The 16,231-nt window shown below is 31.9% G+C and overlaps 3 protein-coding genes across 3 annotated transcripts; 1 reads left to right on the top strand and 2 right to left on the bottom strand.

Moving 5' to 3' along the window:
• Positions 1 to 1,365: 1,365 nt before the first annotated feature.
• On the bottom strand, positions 1,366 to 5,848 carry LOC109808435 (adenylyl cyclase). The gene is made up of 11 exons (XM_020371439.3): positions 5,607 to 5,848; positions 5,394 to 5,501; positions 5,157 to 5,311; positions 4,971 to 5,064; positions 4,801 to 4,871; positions 4,614 to 4,720; positions 3,925 to 4,046; positions 3,068 to 3,156; positions 2,642 to 2,701; positions 1,975 to 2,079; positions 1,366 to 1,885 (listed from the first exon to the last, which is right to left on the bottom strand). Exons 1-11 carry the CDS (start codon positions 5,692 to 5,694, stop codon positions 1,766 to 1,768), a joined length of 1,119 nt encoding a protein of 372 aa, XP_020227028.1. The 5' UTR covers positions 5,695 to 5,848; the 3' UTR covers positions 1,366 to 1,765.
• Positions 5,849 to 8,403: 2,555 nt separating this feature from the next.
• On the bottom strand, positions 8,404 to 11,593 carry LOC109809017 (CHY-type/CTCHY-type/RING-type Zinc finger protein). The gene is made up of 12 exons (XM_020372237.3): positions 11,314 to 11,593; positions 11,160 to 11,247; positions 11,027 to 11,083; positions 10,867 to 10,899; positions 10,645 to 10,722; positions 10,407 to 10,450; positions 10,255 to 10,295; positions 9,735 to 9,817; positions 9,520 to 9,611; positions 9,365 to 9,434; positions 9,166 to 9,207; positions 8,404 to 8,829 (listed from the first exon to the last, which is right to left on the bottom strand). Exons 1-12 carry the CDS (start codon positions 11,352 to 11,354, stop codon positions 8,704 to 8,706), a joined length of 795 nt encoding a protein of 264 aa, XP_020227826.1. The 5' UTR covers positions 11,355 to 11,593; the 3' UTR covers positions 8,404 to 8,703.
• Positions 11,594 to 13,668: 2,075 nt separating this feature from the next.
• On the top strand, positions 13,669 to 15,189 carry LOC109809018 (kinase-like protein). Its single transcript, XM_020372238.3, has 3 exons — positions 13,669 to 14,182; positions 14,592 to 14,830; positions 14,927 to 15,189. Exons 1-2 carry the CDS (start codon positions 13,771 to 13,773, stop codon positions 14,798 to 14,800), a joined length of 621 nt encoding a protein of 206 aa, XP_020227827.1. The 5' UTR covers positions 13,669 to 13,770; the 3' UTR covers positions 14,801 to 14,830; positions 14,927 to 15,189.
• The last annotated feature ends 1,042 nt before the right edge of the window (positions 15,190 to 16,231 follow it).

The following is a 16,231-nucleotide window of genomic DNA, read 5'->3' as shown; positions in this document are numbered from 1 at the left end:
GAATCATTGAAATTCAACAAAATTATGTCTAATTTTGCCATGATTTTGCTTTACGTAGATCCCCCAAAGAATCGACTATAGTGTCTTCCCCTCCGTAAATGCGTGTTTGGCAACACAACCAAAAATCGATCCATCTTAAGTAAAACAAAATACTTTCCTTTTTTTTTCCCCAAATTTAATAATTTTTTTTTAGAATCTCGAGTTGGATAAACACACCATAAGAGATGTTGCCTCGGTAGAACCACTCATGCACCAGCTTGTTTCAATAGCTCTTAAACTCTGGTTAAACTTTTGCATGGAAATGGTAGTTAGACATGCGCATGTTACAATTTATGTACCCTGCAATTGTAATTTTAACTGTATTGAAAATATTTTTCTCTCCCAAATCAAACTTTTTTGTTTCTTTCATTTTATTCTATTATTCACAATCCTTTTACCACATATTCCCTCGTCTCAATGCCGGTCATTGTTGGTGAGGAAGGCAGCTCCAATAACTTTGGGACAACGGCAGTTAACATAGTGGTTCTCTAGAGGCCGTCGTAACGAGGCATTGAGTAGGTCATAAATATCTGCAATGGAAATGGTAGATTTGGTTAAAATTAGAACCTAGAATGAGTTAAGGACAAGACATAAAAAAATTTTGTACGATTTTGCTTCTTGGTCCATGAATCCAGCAACTTGCCTCACTTAGATAAATGTATTCAAGTGGTAAATGAGTCTATTAGAGAAATCTGATTCTATAATTTCTATTTCAATGTTGTTAGTTAGATGTGATGGTCTAGCTTAGGTTCCTAGTTATGGAACGGTATTTTTAGTTCACATGTAATATTTTATAATGGGAGGGACGGAGCCAGGATTTCAATACTGGGGGTGCCATATAGGGGGTGCCATATAGTAATATACATATGAGTTTATATTAAAAATATGAGTTTATATTAAAAATAGGGGGTGCCATATAGTAATATATATGTATATAAAAAAAAATTAAAATTGTTGGGGGGGCCGTGGCACCCGTAGGTCCCCCCTTGGCTCCGTCCTTGGGTTAGAATACCCTTTGTACTTCTTTTATTTTCAATTATTTGGATTATCAAAAAAATAAAAAGTAGGCCATAACTATAATTATTTCAGGGCTGAAAATTTTGTTTGGCCTAGGAGAAATGGATGGTTTCGAATTTAGATTGAGACAACGGCAGTTAACATTGTGGTTTAATGTTCATAAGATGGTGTTACAAAATTGTATTATTCTCTTTTGAGATCTAAGAGCTCCTTTGTATGTGAGTATTGTTGGGTTGCCCTTTGAGCTTTTCAATCAAGGTTCCTTTGACCAAAAAAAAAACTTGGGTTGACAAAGGAATACGTATGCAGTAGGCCACTACGAACACAATCATTTAGCATTTAAATAATCAAATTAACCCATATTACCTAGAATCCAAGAAGAAAAAAAAATTTAGTCGTTCAAGACTACAAGTCGAACAATTTAATGTTACACCGGACATTGCTCGACCGGTTCACAAAAATTGCAAATTTCAGATCTCAAAACACTAACTAAATCTAACTGATATGCTACCAAAGCCTCAAGCACTTGTTGGACATAAAATAACAAATGGTAAGAATGGAAGCAAAATAATAATTTTAATTTAGTAATCAACATTTGCTATGATCGCAGGCTCGGTATCAAACCAGGGCTAGAAAGCATCCTGCTAAGGAGTTACTCCGCAAACAAGCACATTCTAAAACATAATGTCATCAAATTCTGAGCTCCATGCTATTGTGGAACACCTTCCTTCTTGTCTAGGTCTTCCAAACTTACATTTGCCTCAAGCCCCAAGCTCAGTAACTCACTAACCATAGCAAGGATATCAGATTTCAAAGAGGCTGCTAATGCCTGTCGGAAAAGCCACTTGTAAGAGTTATAACACCACAACTGAACCAAAACGTAAAAAGAAAATTTTCTTCACGACCAAGATAGTATACCTTTCTGTCCTCTTCTTTTTGGTGCTTAATAACTTCCAAAGGCCACTCAGATACAAGCTTCTGAAGTTCACCCTTGATGCCTGACTTTTTTGCATCAGACAGGGTCTAGCAACAGTTGATTCAAAAGAAGTAAATTATATATACCAAACAATGCAAAGAAAAATATGAACTTCCATTGGGTATGCTAGCAGACATTATAATCAATAGTTCAATACAACCATCACGAAATTGAACACGATATAATATATGCGAACTGTGAAGGATTAACATTATCATAAAATCAATCCAATGCCTCACATCATCCAAGTCATACCTACTCAATTCTATCATAAGTTCATCACCTACAATGATCATATTCATATCATATCAAAGCCAGGCAACAACAAACGTTTTAACAAATATAACTAATGATATATAGTTCCTTCAATTCCATGTTATTGGAACTAATTTGATTTTGAAGTTCCTTTCCGAAAAACTTATAAATTTAGCTACAAAACATATGGCCTTATCTAAACTGATTTTTATTTCAAGCAACGTTTTCAGGGTAATAACCTAGCAATTTTATCTCCCATTGTTTTACTTCCTATTGCAGAAGCATTTCTTAGTTTCACTCTTTAGCAATGAAATTTATAACAGGTGAACATGTTCAAGAACATACAGTCCATACCTGATTTAGAACTTGAATGACAGCAACTGCACCACTGGGATTACGTTCCAACAGATGACCCTGTAAAAATATTAAAAAATAAAAAGCTTAGGCTTACTTCCAAGAAATGCGGGTATGACCCAGCCCATTCACTGGAACCTTAAATGAGACAAATGTAATATTAGATAAACAAATAAGAAAATTAAGAAGCATTTTTTTTCAAGAGCAACTAAACTATTTTTAAGGATAACATGTTAATGAATTAAAACAAGCCAAAAACACGAGAAACTTTGTGCAATATGACATGTTTTCACAGAGCACAATATCTACTGCTCAAAACTCATTGAAATTTTGTGTAATATACAACACATAGCATCTAAACCTGGTAACTGCAATATAATCAAAATTAATTGTCAAATCAGGCAATAGTGTAGATGGATTTGCTACCTTGGCACAAGAAAATCCAGTTGCCAAAGTGTGTGGCTTCATTGAATCAGATCTCAATTTTTCTATTTTCCACAATGACTCGGTGTCTCCTACAAAGAAGATAATGAAATACACAGATGATTAAATCAGCATAAAGATATTCACAGAGCTTTTTTATCTGGTACTATTCAATAAGTCCAGTGTTTTTCAAAACTAGAAGACACAAACGGATGAACACAATCAGTTGATCATCATCCTTCAAATATTTAAAGTGTTTATCAAGTAAGCCAAATTTACTATGGATATTCTATTAACTAGGTTACAAACTAGCTCATTTACATATCTAAAACAAACTTCCAAATGTCTATACAGAAGACAATATTATAAGGCCAAAATGTAAGCTATCAAATAAATAAAGTGGAAGAATTCAAATCATTTGTCTAAAACTACGACATATCCCAGACCCACTTAACAAAGTTAGCACCTGCCCTCTATTGCCACCGAATAACAGCATAAATCAGTTATCTAAATTTTTCTACAACCAAAACCCCACTTGGGCTAGCTAGAGGGCATTCATTTGAAGAAAAATTGCATGAAACCAGTGCAAGTGCAACAGCCGCCAGTAAATTAAAATACCAATGGTAGAGCCAGATCTATGTAGTCTATTTTTTGGGCTTCTGACAATTTTTTTCAGGAATAAGAAACAACAGCTTTGCCACCATAACAACTGATAAATTTCCATAGGTTTGTGGGTGTCTCAATGTTCAATAAAGGAATCCACTTGACAAACTTATATTGCATTAAAGCTGAAAAAAGCTCACAAAATTAGGCAAACAAGAAAAATATGAAATAGAAAAGAAATCTCAAAATATGTATACCTCTTTTGGCAGCGAAATTCATCCATGTTTCAAATGAGGTTTGTCGCAATTTTACACCAGCCTTAACAAACCTTTTTGCATACTTATTGATCAACTCCCAGTCATCTGTATTATAACATATGCTGCATATGATCAACCAGGGTAATGGGTCAGAGGCATATATGGAGGAGAACAGAAGAATCATAACAAGAAGGCTTAACCCAAATGAGTATAATATAAGTTCCTGTACTTATATCAAATGCTTTAAGGTCGGGAAATATCAAAATATTAAAGAAAACCTTTGTAGGTGCGAAGAAAAGGCTAAGTTTTCTCTTTTTGTCTTGATTTGCTTAACTTTCAGCTTCAAAGAAAGGTTTGTGGTACGAAATACATTGTATGATGATGCATTCATGCTATTGCAATCTCAGAAATTTATACAAACCAACTGTATTTTTGACTTATAACCTTCCACATATACAGGCACCAGTTGCTTTCACACAATCAATATACTGTTTTGGGGGACTAACAACAAGATAGGATTCGAAATGAGTGTATGCCAGCTAGAAACTGAGAGAATAATTATATCTAATAAAAGTTTAGTGACTAGTTTTGGAGGTAAAAACCACATTCAAATTTAAAAGACTACTCTTTTACAGAAGACCCTGTGCACTGCAAAACAAAAGCGATAAAATGTTAGAATTTCAATATACCTGAAAACTATATCTGCTGTGCCTGGTTGCAATGGTAAATCATTCCTTCTAATAAGTTTCATTACATCCACCAATAGTTTAGTATCATTGTGGTCCTTAGCATACAGCTGCAGCATTGACAGTAACTCACAAATTAAAAATCAGATACAGAGTCAAAGAACTGAGAACATCAATACGCCAACAATACCAGTAAATGGTGAGCAGATGCAATATTTGGGGTCAGACCAAAGACATTATGCTTCCACAAAGCCTTCTTTCCTGTGCACACATTTAAGCCACACAGCCTCAATATCTCATGTGTTTTAAGTTTCACAAATGGAAAAAACACAAGTAGAGGCACCAGTAAAATGCGCATACCAAAATCAAGAGCTCCTGCATGAACACAAGCCTTGGCAACTTCTCGACAGAGATTGCAATTAAAATTGTCATGAATTCGAAGATTGGACAACCTCTGCTCACAGAAAAAAAAAAAAAAAAAAAGGTTAAAACTCATGACCAAAATAACAATAATTTGCAGCAGAAAGTGAACGAATAGAAACTAACAAATCTGCGGAGGTTCTGCAAAATGTCGAATAGAAGGCTAATATCGTGATGGTGTTTGCAATTTGCAATCATTGACCACAGCCAAGCATTCGGAGGCATCGACCGTTTAACCTTTACAGAGTCAATCATTTTATCATATAATTCCTTCACATCCTCTGCAGCGACATTCAACATCATATAAACCAAACATAAACGAAATCTGAAGAGCAATTTATGCGAAACGAGCGACCGAAGAACCTGTAGGAGCTCCTTGAACGGTATCCACTCCAGTAGAGTAAAAAGCCTTCGACAAGAAGCAGTGTATTGGATCAGTTGACACTCGCCGGCAATCACGTTGCGTAAACCCTGTCTAATTCAGTAACTATCGTATTATTAAATCGTTCGATTGAAAAATGGATTTCAAAAAGTGATTGGTTAATTTTCTCTATGAGAGAAGAAAGTAGAAGTGACCTGAGAAAAGGGAGAGAGCTTCGGAGTTTCGGAGATGAGGCGAAAGGAAGAGCCGAGAAACTCGGCGAGCGTTGGAGACGACTTGCATGGTTCAATGTGAAGGAAGCGAGTCACGACTCAGTTGGCAGTTCCGGGTGGGCGAACTCGGTAGGTTAAGGGAGGAAGATGCTACGAATGGAACCCTTTGGGTTCAGGGTTTACGAGACAACGGTGAAAGAGAGAGCGATTTGGTGGAACAGTCTACATCATTGTTAACATGGACTCGCATTCAAATTACACTTTTTTCTTCTTCTTTTAATTCGTTATTTCAGCAATATTTTAACTAAAATGTGACTTTTTATAAATAAAAATATTATAATAATGTTATGGAAAAGTGACTATTTATCTTGATTATTATTTTTTTAAAACTTTTTATTTTTCTTATATTATTGACTTTTATATATTAAATACGAATCATTATAAATATTTTTTTAAAAATAGATTATAAGAAATTTTTTTAATTTTAAATGTAATTTAATTATTAATTATCATAATTATTTTTAAATAATATATTAATATTTTATATAAATTATCAATAAATAAAATAATTGTGTATTATAATATAAATTATTTGTCATAAATTTAAAATATTATTTATATATTTTAAAATATTTATTTAATATTTATACAAAATTTACATATAACTTCTATATTCAAATATAGAATTTATTTATATTTAATTTATTATAAATTTAAATTATATATAACGGTAAAGTATTAGTTTCTTTGTTATTTTTTAAGTTTAAAGAGTTGGAAACTAAATATAAAAATAAGAGTAATTTGGGCTGAGGAAGTTGAAATTCCTTCTCTTTCTTTTTGTTATACGACAAAATTTAAATGCAGTTTTATGTTAGGATGTCGTTATTCTTCAATCAAAAGTTTTTTTTTTTAAATTTTAGTAATGTGTAAAAAAAATATTAATTGATATCAATATATACTAATTCTTTAATCTATGCAATGCATGTATATATTTATTATATATAATTAAAATTTATAATAAATTAAATATAATAAATGTTATGTTTTAATATATAAATTATATCTAAAATTTGTATGAATATTAAATAAATATTTTAAACATATAAATAATATTTTATATTTATAATAAATAGTTTATATTATAATATAAATTTATTTTATTTATTGATAATTTATATAAAATATTAATTTTTTCATAGATAATTATGATAAATAATAACTAAATTAAAAAAGAAGTTAAAAAAAATTCTACAATCCTAAACAAATCTTCCTACATCTATATATAAACATTGGTTTATCAAGAATAACTAAAAAATAGATAAATCTTTCTTTTTCTTTGTCTTAAATCTATGAATATTTTTAATTAAAATATCTCCTATATTGATAATACACATTCTAATTGACCAAATCTAATTTAAATTATTTTATTTCTAAGTAAAGAGAGTCAAAGAAAGTTTTGTAAAAACATTCTCATGCAAAATAGAGATTTATATTTAATATATAAGATTATTAAAATAAAATTTTTATTTTAATTGAAAAATAATATCAAAATTACGGATTGCATTGTTTTTAGCTATATGCTTTGCTCGTTGCCACTTCAATTAGGAACGAAATGTATGTTTGAATTATAATTGAGAAAACTAAAAATAATTTTAATCCAAAAGTAATAATGTTTTTCTTTCTTCATTTTATGTATTAGAATTTACAATAATTCATTAAAATTTGTAAAAGAATTTTTCCAAATGTATATTTTAGAATCTAAAATGAATATTTACTCCGTTAACAGTTTCAATGCATGTTTTTCAAGTCATCTACCCCCTAATGGATTCATAAATAATAAATTAGTTATTAGAGGTAGTCATAATCCAATTCAAATTGTTTTCAATAGCCAAACCAATTTAAAAAAACCATTAACTAAAATAAATCAAATAATTGATTTTTATGTGGTTCAGACTTTGATTATTATGCATAAAATCAGATCAAACAACACACTTATTATGAAATTTTATGTAATATGTCTCCTCCAAACATCTTATGTCTAAATTTTCTCTACATTTGTCAAGGCAAGTTCGAGTTTCAAGCAACACATTAATATTATTGTCATGTATGCTTTGAATATTCATGATGTAGGGACATTGTTTCAATAAAATTGATGTTGCGATAAATTGGTCTACTTTCGTCACTGTAAACTTTGCAAGTTGTTTATAAATCTTTAATTTTTTTACTTCTGTCAAGTTTGTTTATAGTGTTAACTCTAAAAAATAAATACAAAAATAAAATAAACCAATACAATCTAAACCATAATAAATCGGATAAAATTAAATTTGATTTGAAATTATATTCAAATTTATCCAATTTAAATCGCATTGCAACTAGTTTTTTTTTTTTTTTTTGCCATAACTTGACTGCTTGTAAACATATAATCTTAAAAGTGGATAGCTAAAAAGAATGTTTTCTTTTATGAAATTGAAATAAGAATGAGTTATAAGAATAAAAGTATGATGGATGAATTTAAAAAATAATAATATAGCATCAAATTGCCTACTTGTAAGGAACGGTCAATTCAAGTTGAAAATGAGAGAACGATTATTTCTGCTTTTGTGAAATCATGGCTGGGAATAGCATAATAAAAACCAACAATCATAACGGGTGAGACAGAATAGATGGATCAAATAAGACGAACCAAACTCTAGTGAGGTTCAGGACTACAATGAAGGAGATTGTGTTCCCCGTCCTTCATAAAATAAATGTGGCGTGATTCCATGGAACGCAATGAAGGTATGTATGTGAATATGGGTGACCATGCAATCAAATCATTCAGTAGCAATACATCACTATTACCAGCAGTCCGTGATGGGAAAATAGTTTTCCCTGTATGTATACAGATGTTTATATCTGCTCAATAATGAAGACACACCAATCCTACTCCATATGTTGGAGGAAGAATTACCAAAGAAAACTATCCAGGAAACAATACACCAATTACTTTTGATGATGAATTTAATTCAATAACCCTTTATCATAACCGGGTTGGAGCTAACTTTAATTTTCTGCCTCACATTGTTGCCTTCTTGAATGGTCATTGAGGAAGAACTGGAGGTGCAACTGCACGAGTATTATATGAATTGCAGTGACCGCATTTTTGGCCAAGAATGTGGAAGTAAACCTCGGTTGTGTCATTGCAGTCATTACATAGAATCCAAACCTACAATGGAGGATTCTTAGTCTCTTTGGTACGGGGATGCTTAGCTATATTCTTATGTATACATGTGTAATTGATATGCACAGGAAGATTCTGTACCATTTCAACACATCCTATAATTACATATTAAAATGGCATCATCCATATATTACACATGTAAGCTTTCTCTTGAATATCAAACCATTTTTTTTATAATAAATTTGCCAGGTTATTTGGCTACATAGGCGCATAAAGGACTAAAAGGTGCATTCATGCTCAGAAGCACTTTTCATTTTTCCATTCACAGCTGGAGATAAACAGAGGTAGCTATTAAAAGCATTTCAAAGAATGAAACTTTACCTTTCTGAATCGATAATCTTCAGGCATGACAGTTGCTTCAATCTAATATCACATGAAAATAAAGAGATCATCAAGAAATCCTAACTGAACTGAAGCACAATATTTATGCAAGCAATATTCTTGACTAGATAATAGCACGATATAAAATCTACAAATCAAGTGAAGGAAAGCATCTATGCGCTTTAATTAAATCAACTACCTCTTCATCAATTCTCTTCCACATCCTAGACATGTCAATCACCGACTTGGAGCATATGGGACAACAATATCTAACCCAAGTACCAAAAGCAAGTTAACTGTTAAGCATGTGCATGTTTATAGACCAAAGAATTCTCAAAAATTGAAGATACTCACTTGTCACGTTTCATCATCTCTTGGTAACATTCATGGTGCATTGTGTGACCACATCTCATAACAATAGTGTCTTTCAATGAATCGAAAAGGTACTACACAAACAGAATAAAGTCCCATCACTTAACATATTAATCTCAGTTTCCAATGACACAAATAAGAAAATCCATGTATGGCTGGAAACCAAAGCCAAGGTGAAGGAAGAATAAAGCAGGCACCTCGTAACAAATGGGACAGTGATGCCTCATGGAGTTCTCCACACATACATGTTTATCACGCAGAGCAATTGAATAACAAGACCCTGCAACTCAAAATGTTAATCACTAAAGAAAACCTTGAACAAAAATTATTGAGCAATGTATTTCATTTGTTGCCAAAAGAAGAAAAAAAAAATTCATTAATTCACTAATGTGATATATTATCATATCAGCCTCCAGATTCAAACGTTAGGAAATAATCTACATAGAGGACTGCATGGCAAATTATTGTTAGAGAGGGAAATCTGTTCAAACTCTAATCTCAAAAGAATGCCCGAGCAGTAAGAACAAGTGGTTCACCTTTACCGAACCTAAAACATTCTAATCAGAAAATTTTAAAATCAGCATATACTGGATTTAGTCATTAAACTTTGCTTAAGAGGAATGAAGCCTTCTTATTTTAACATGCAAACTATACCAATTATTATTACTTAAATCTATCAAATAAACTACAATGGTGGCCTTGGTGATGAATGCATACCGCACTTCTTGCAGTGGAAAAAATTATGTCGACCACCAACCCTGTTGCCAAAATTAGTTTGCGTGTCATAAATTTTGGGAAACTTAATTGTGAACATGACATGACAGAAGGATATATACTCAAACACACTGTACAGTAGTAAGCCAACGCACCTGCAGATCCCACAATCATCACAATGAAACACTTCTTTTTCTGTCTGCATCACCACAAAACATCAGTCAGCATCACCACAAAACAACAACAATCAAAATCCAGGATCATACAACAAGTTCAGTCTAGTCCATCTCTAAAGAGTAAAGAGTAAAGGCCAAAGTAGAAATAGATCAATGACATTCAAGAAGTCTAAAACAATCGGATACTGCCGATTTATTCAGTTCAGTGAATCATTACATCATCATCAAAGAATTTGCAGATGTCGCAGAAATATTCTCCCATTCTGACGCCACAGTTTGTGCAAACTTGAGCAACCTTCATAAGAAACAAAAGCAACAGAGAAAAAAAATTATAAAAGAAAAAAAACAGAAATAATATCAGGAGTCCATCGGACCAAATCATCCCTCTAACAAAAACCAAGAAAATAAAGAATCAAAATATGATTAAATGAATACATACAGGCTGTTCAGTGTCACAAACCGAACAAACAACCTGAAACAACAAAAAGATGTAAAAAGTGCATTAGTCTTATTATCATCTCCATTTGATAACCTACATACATATATATTTTTTTATTTATAAAAAAAGTGTGGAAAATGGAAAGTATTATTGTCCTTACTTGTTGAACATCTTGGCGAACGAGTTCGTGGCGATCAAAGGGATTGTTGAAGAAGGTCTGATGGGGAAAAGAAGAGAGAGCCGGATGAGATAAAAGCAAAAAGACAAAACCTTGGAAAAGGGAAATGAAATACCGTTGCTTCGTTATGACAGTGACGGCATGAGTAGATCTCGTTGCAGCAGGGAGCACGAATACTGCATCTTCTCCTGTAATGGTTGCACCTGTGAAGAAAAGGAGTGAGACATTGAAAAGAAGGAAAACGGAATAGGAATAGGAAAACGGAATACCCATATCCCATCTTCCCAAAATCAAGACGTTCGGCTTCCATGGGGTTGGGCGTGTGCGAGAAGAGAGTTTCCCGATTTGGGAAGATATATGATATACGATTGTGGCGTTATCCCAAAAAGAGAAAGACGGCGATCCCATCATCTTCATATTTAACTTAAATGGACCATTTTCTCTCTCCCCTTTTTTCTCATTTTTTTAATCCCACTTGGAGTTCCATGCTCATGGGCCATGGCGGGACGCAGGGGTTACTTGAGCACCAGGGAAACCAATTTCCCCCAATGGGGTTCATTCCACATATTAATCCCTTTTTCCACTCTCTATCTCTAACAACTACTTGTTATCTTTAACTTGTCACTTGCAAGCACAATTCATAGGAATAATTACCACCTTAAAAATATCTTTTAATTATCAAAATACTAATATAACTTTTCTAACAACAACTCAAATAGATACAACCTTTTTAGTATATTCAATTCTTATTTTTTTATTTAGGGTCGAAAGAATTATTTATTTCATTTTCTCTCCTTACATCTGTAATAAGTATTGGTATTTATCCAGATTTTATTTTTTCATTTTTGTCTGGTTGACATTCAAGTTAATGAATGCAAGGGGTGACGAGAGACATTAATTGAGATAGTATACATACCTAATATCGTGTGCTTACTTGGTGTAATGTTGTACACAACTAATTTCCCCATGGAATCGCATGTTGGGCTTTGTCTCTATTAGAACAACATGTTGGCCCTGTATTCCTACACTAGTTATATGGGCCGAGATGGGAGCAAGGTAATAGTCTAAAATATATTTCAAATTAAAGTCTGGTAAGTTTTAAACATTCAAATAATTTGTCCATATTTTTATACCTCTACTCAAAATATATATGTTAAAGAAATCAGCTTTTGAAATTAATATTATTGTTAAAATGAATAGAAATAGAATTAATCCAGTCTGCATATTTATGTATCATGTAAGAGTCCCAAAAGGATTCACCTTTGACGACTCAAAAGCCTTACAAAATATAACTTTCTTTCAAGATAAATTAAATAAACGGTGTAAGTTGTCACCATCGTCCATCGCCCAAACAAATATTTTATTAATTAACACCGGCAATTAGGGGTGGGCAAAAAAAACTAAACTGAGCTGAACTGAACTGAACTGGTGGTGAACTGTGCTATAAAAAACTGAACTGTTTGTAAAAAAAACTGAACTGAACTATTTAAAAAAAACTGAACTGAACTGAACTGTTGTAAAGTTGAACTGTACTGAACTATAAAAACTGAACTGAATTATAAAAATTGAACTATTTTTATAAAAGAATAAAAATTAAATGTGTTTAACATGTTATGTCTTAATAGATTAGCTCGATAGTCTAATAACCAAAATTTTAGAAAAAAAGTGATTTGAAAAAAAATTATATCAATTTTGTTGAACTTAATGGATCAATTGAGCTATGTTGAACTACTTATTTTTAGGCTTAAAATTCACTGAGTTTGTTTGACTTAATTTTATATTTTTTTCCTTTGAAAAATTTAAATAAAATGGAAAATAAAATAAAGTTGACAAACGTGTCCTATTTTGATAGATCAATGAGTCAAAATTGTTCAATTCAAAATATCATAACAGTTTAGTGCAGTTTAAATTGCAGTTCAGTTCAAGTTTTTATAGTATAGTTCAGTTCAGTTCAATGACACAAAAGAATAGTTCAGTTCAGTTCGTCTGAACTAATATTTAGTTTAGCTCAGTTCATATGAACTACTTTTAAGTTCAGTATAGTTTTTATAAGTTCAGTTCAGTTCAGTTCGTTTTGCCCACTCCTACCGGCAATCCCTTGCATCTAACTTGCATTTTATTACCGATTTATAGACCAAGGCAGTGCTCGGGAGATTTTAAGAGGATCCAATGAAATGATTTATAATTGAATAGGGTAAAACAATATTTTTTTTTAAGTAATGCAATGAAATGTGATTTTTTATATTTAATTCTAACATCACATTTTTATGTGATTTATATATATGGCATTGGGTAATTGGGTTTATTATTAACGAAGCACCGTCCATGGGAGTCTCCATGGATCCATGCATCCAAACGCACGAAAACAGGGGAGTGGAATGGGAACCTTTGTTTCCTAGTTATTATCACTATATTAATTATTATAAGCAACAATTGCATTGGTCCAAATCCATTGTTATTTTGTGGTTTCTTCGATGATAACAACTAAAGTTGGCATACAAGACAGCGGAAAAAACGGTTTGGCTCTCCTATTCCATGCAGGCCACGGCTACACCACTAAATCATAACAACGTCAAAACCACACTCTCTCTCTCAATTCCTTATATAACTACGTTTAGAGGGATTCTTCCATTATTCCAACCTTCGCATCAACCTTCCCTTTCTTCTCTCTCTAACCGTGTTATTTTCCCACAACCAAATTCACACCCAAAAAAAGAGAAAAAAAAATGGGTTGTGGGAAATCCAAACACGACGTAGCTTCAGGAAACACCGTCCTCCAGAAGAAATCCAGTGCTGATTCCAAGGAAAAGGAGGTGCAAAACGTGGACAAAAGCAACGAGGTTAATGTTGAGAAGGTAGGCTTAGAAGTGGAACAGAAGAACAACGAGAAGGCCAGAGAGGTCGAAGCCAAAGTTCCTGAGATAACTAAGGTGGAAGAAAATAAGGCATTGGAGAAGGGCCAGGAAACTGAAGCTGAAGAGAAAAAGACAGAGGAAGTTGTTGATGCAGAGGGGCCAAAGGAGGAGTCCCAAGCTGTCAAAGACAGGTCGTTGGAAAGGAATGATCAAGAACTGAAGGATGTTGCTGAAGAGCAACAACCAACTGAACAAAACAAAGATCAAAATGAAAAACAAAAAGGTGTGTAAATGATGAATCAACCCTTTATACTTTAATTTTAATCACTCTAAAGTTTTAAATAGTATTAGACATTAGTACAATTCTTCCATCATAATTAAAATTTTACTTCAATAAGATATGTTAATATTTATTATTCATTTCATTGTAATAAAGTTTCAATTGAAGAACAATATCATTTAAGTTTTTTTTTTTTAATTATGACCATATAATATTCTTCACATTGTGGGAAATTATAGATAAATGTAACTCATGGTTGTAATAATTCAAACAATGTTAAAATTGTGGTTAAAATTGCTGGTCCTTTTTAAAACCTATTGAGTATTGAGACAACCCTTTGGTAGGCTTGGCTTAATTTTTCCTCAACTTATATTACTGACTTGAATTTGTTTTTACTTGCGTGTGTGCGCAGAGGATGTGAGTTCAGTGGAAGAGACCTTGGTGAAGGAAGAAGAAAGCAAAGACACAAATGAGGAGGCGTTAGCCAAGGAAGAAGAAAGCAAAGACACAAAAGAAGTGGTGTTGGCCAAGGAAGAAGAAACCATAGAAACAGAACAGGAAAAGACTTTGGTCAAGTGTGATGAAACCCAAGAAGCAAATGTTTCAACTACAACCTCCTAAAATGAGCAGAAAGATTTGAAAGTTGAGGAGGTATGTGGGGTTAACAAGATGAAGATGTTCATTAGTCAAGTCGTAACCAATAGGGATGAATGAATTTAATCAAATTATGTTAATTTGTGATGGCAGGAACAACAGAGAATGAGACAACCAGAAAAGATAAAAGGGGATTAGAGGGTCAACACAAATTATTCTGGTTGCATTGCAAGTCCAGGGTGTTTCCGGTTCATTAGTCTATTCCGAAGCTAATTGAGTTGGAAATAGCTTGGATATAGTGTCGTGTATGCATGTCTATGGTCATAAGCTTTTGTTCATTGTGTTCGTCTTGCATTGAATTTTCCTTTCCTTGGTCTTACAAAATTATACTAATACAATTCATATGGGTTGCTACACTGGAATACCATTTTTATCTTGTACCCATCTCGGTGAATTTATAATTTATAAGCACTCTATTTGTTAAATGAACCTAGAATTATAAGCACTAGTAATCATCTGAGATACTCCAGCAACTAGCACCCTTATCTTTAAATTAATCCGCTATGATACATATTATCTGAGTTTTTTTTTTCCCCTTAAATCCTTATTATCTAAAATTACTTTCAATCTACGCTGATCTAAGTTTGATAAACCCATTTAAGGAAATAAAATGTTTTTACTTTTTAGTACTTATTCTCTTCATTCTTAAAATTCATATTTGAAATGTTGCTTCGAGAATATTGAGCACTAATGAAGAGTTTTAACTATAAGTTTAAACGCTCGTAATTACTTTTTATAATTTTAAAAATATGTGTATTTGGTTATAATAATGTCATTAGAGCGCAATATACTAGTTGAAAAATAAAAAGTCGAATTTCTTTTTTCTGTATAATTTATGTACTTCTATAAACTTCTACTTAAATTCACACTGTTTATCTTTAGAACATGATTGTTACGAGTGGATTTAATGATTTAATGGGCAGGATTGGGCCACTTCAATTTTTTATATTATAATTATCATTATATTATACAAAATTTTACTTTTATATAAAAACATATAATTTAGTATTTAATTTGATATTTATTGTCCAACATTATGCTATTATTTGTATTAGTAGGACAATTTCACTATATTAATAGCTTTATTTTATTTTTTAAATGATATTGTAACAAAAGTAGGTGTAGCGCATAATTAGTTTTTCCTTTTAATACAATATGTTATTCTTTATAATGTATTTTATAGTTTTGCTTATTTACGATTGTTTCCCTCTATGTTTTTTCAACATCCGCCTCTTGGTCAATATATATATAAAAGGATGATTAAATTACTTTTAAGAATAATTATTAATAAATTTATTTTATTTAATAACTCATAATATATATTTAATTTTAATTATTCAATTGTAAAATAAATTTTTTTAATATATAGATCAAGTTTATAGATTTTTAAAAATTTAA

This window comes from Cajanus cajan, chromosome 5 (genome assembly GCF_000230855.2).
Source record: "Cajanus cajan strain Asha chromosome 5, NIPB_CcT2T_4, whole genome shotgun sequence".
Classification (NCBI taxonomy): domain Eukaryota; kingdom Viridiplantae; phylum Streptophyta; class Magnoliopsida; order Fabales; family Fabaceae; genus Cajanus; species Cajanus cajan.
The sequence above is the reverse complement of the archived record's forward strand: the minus strand, read 5'-3'. Positions and strand labels throughout refer to the sequence as shown.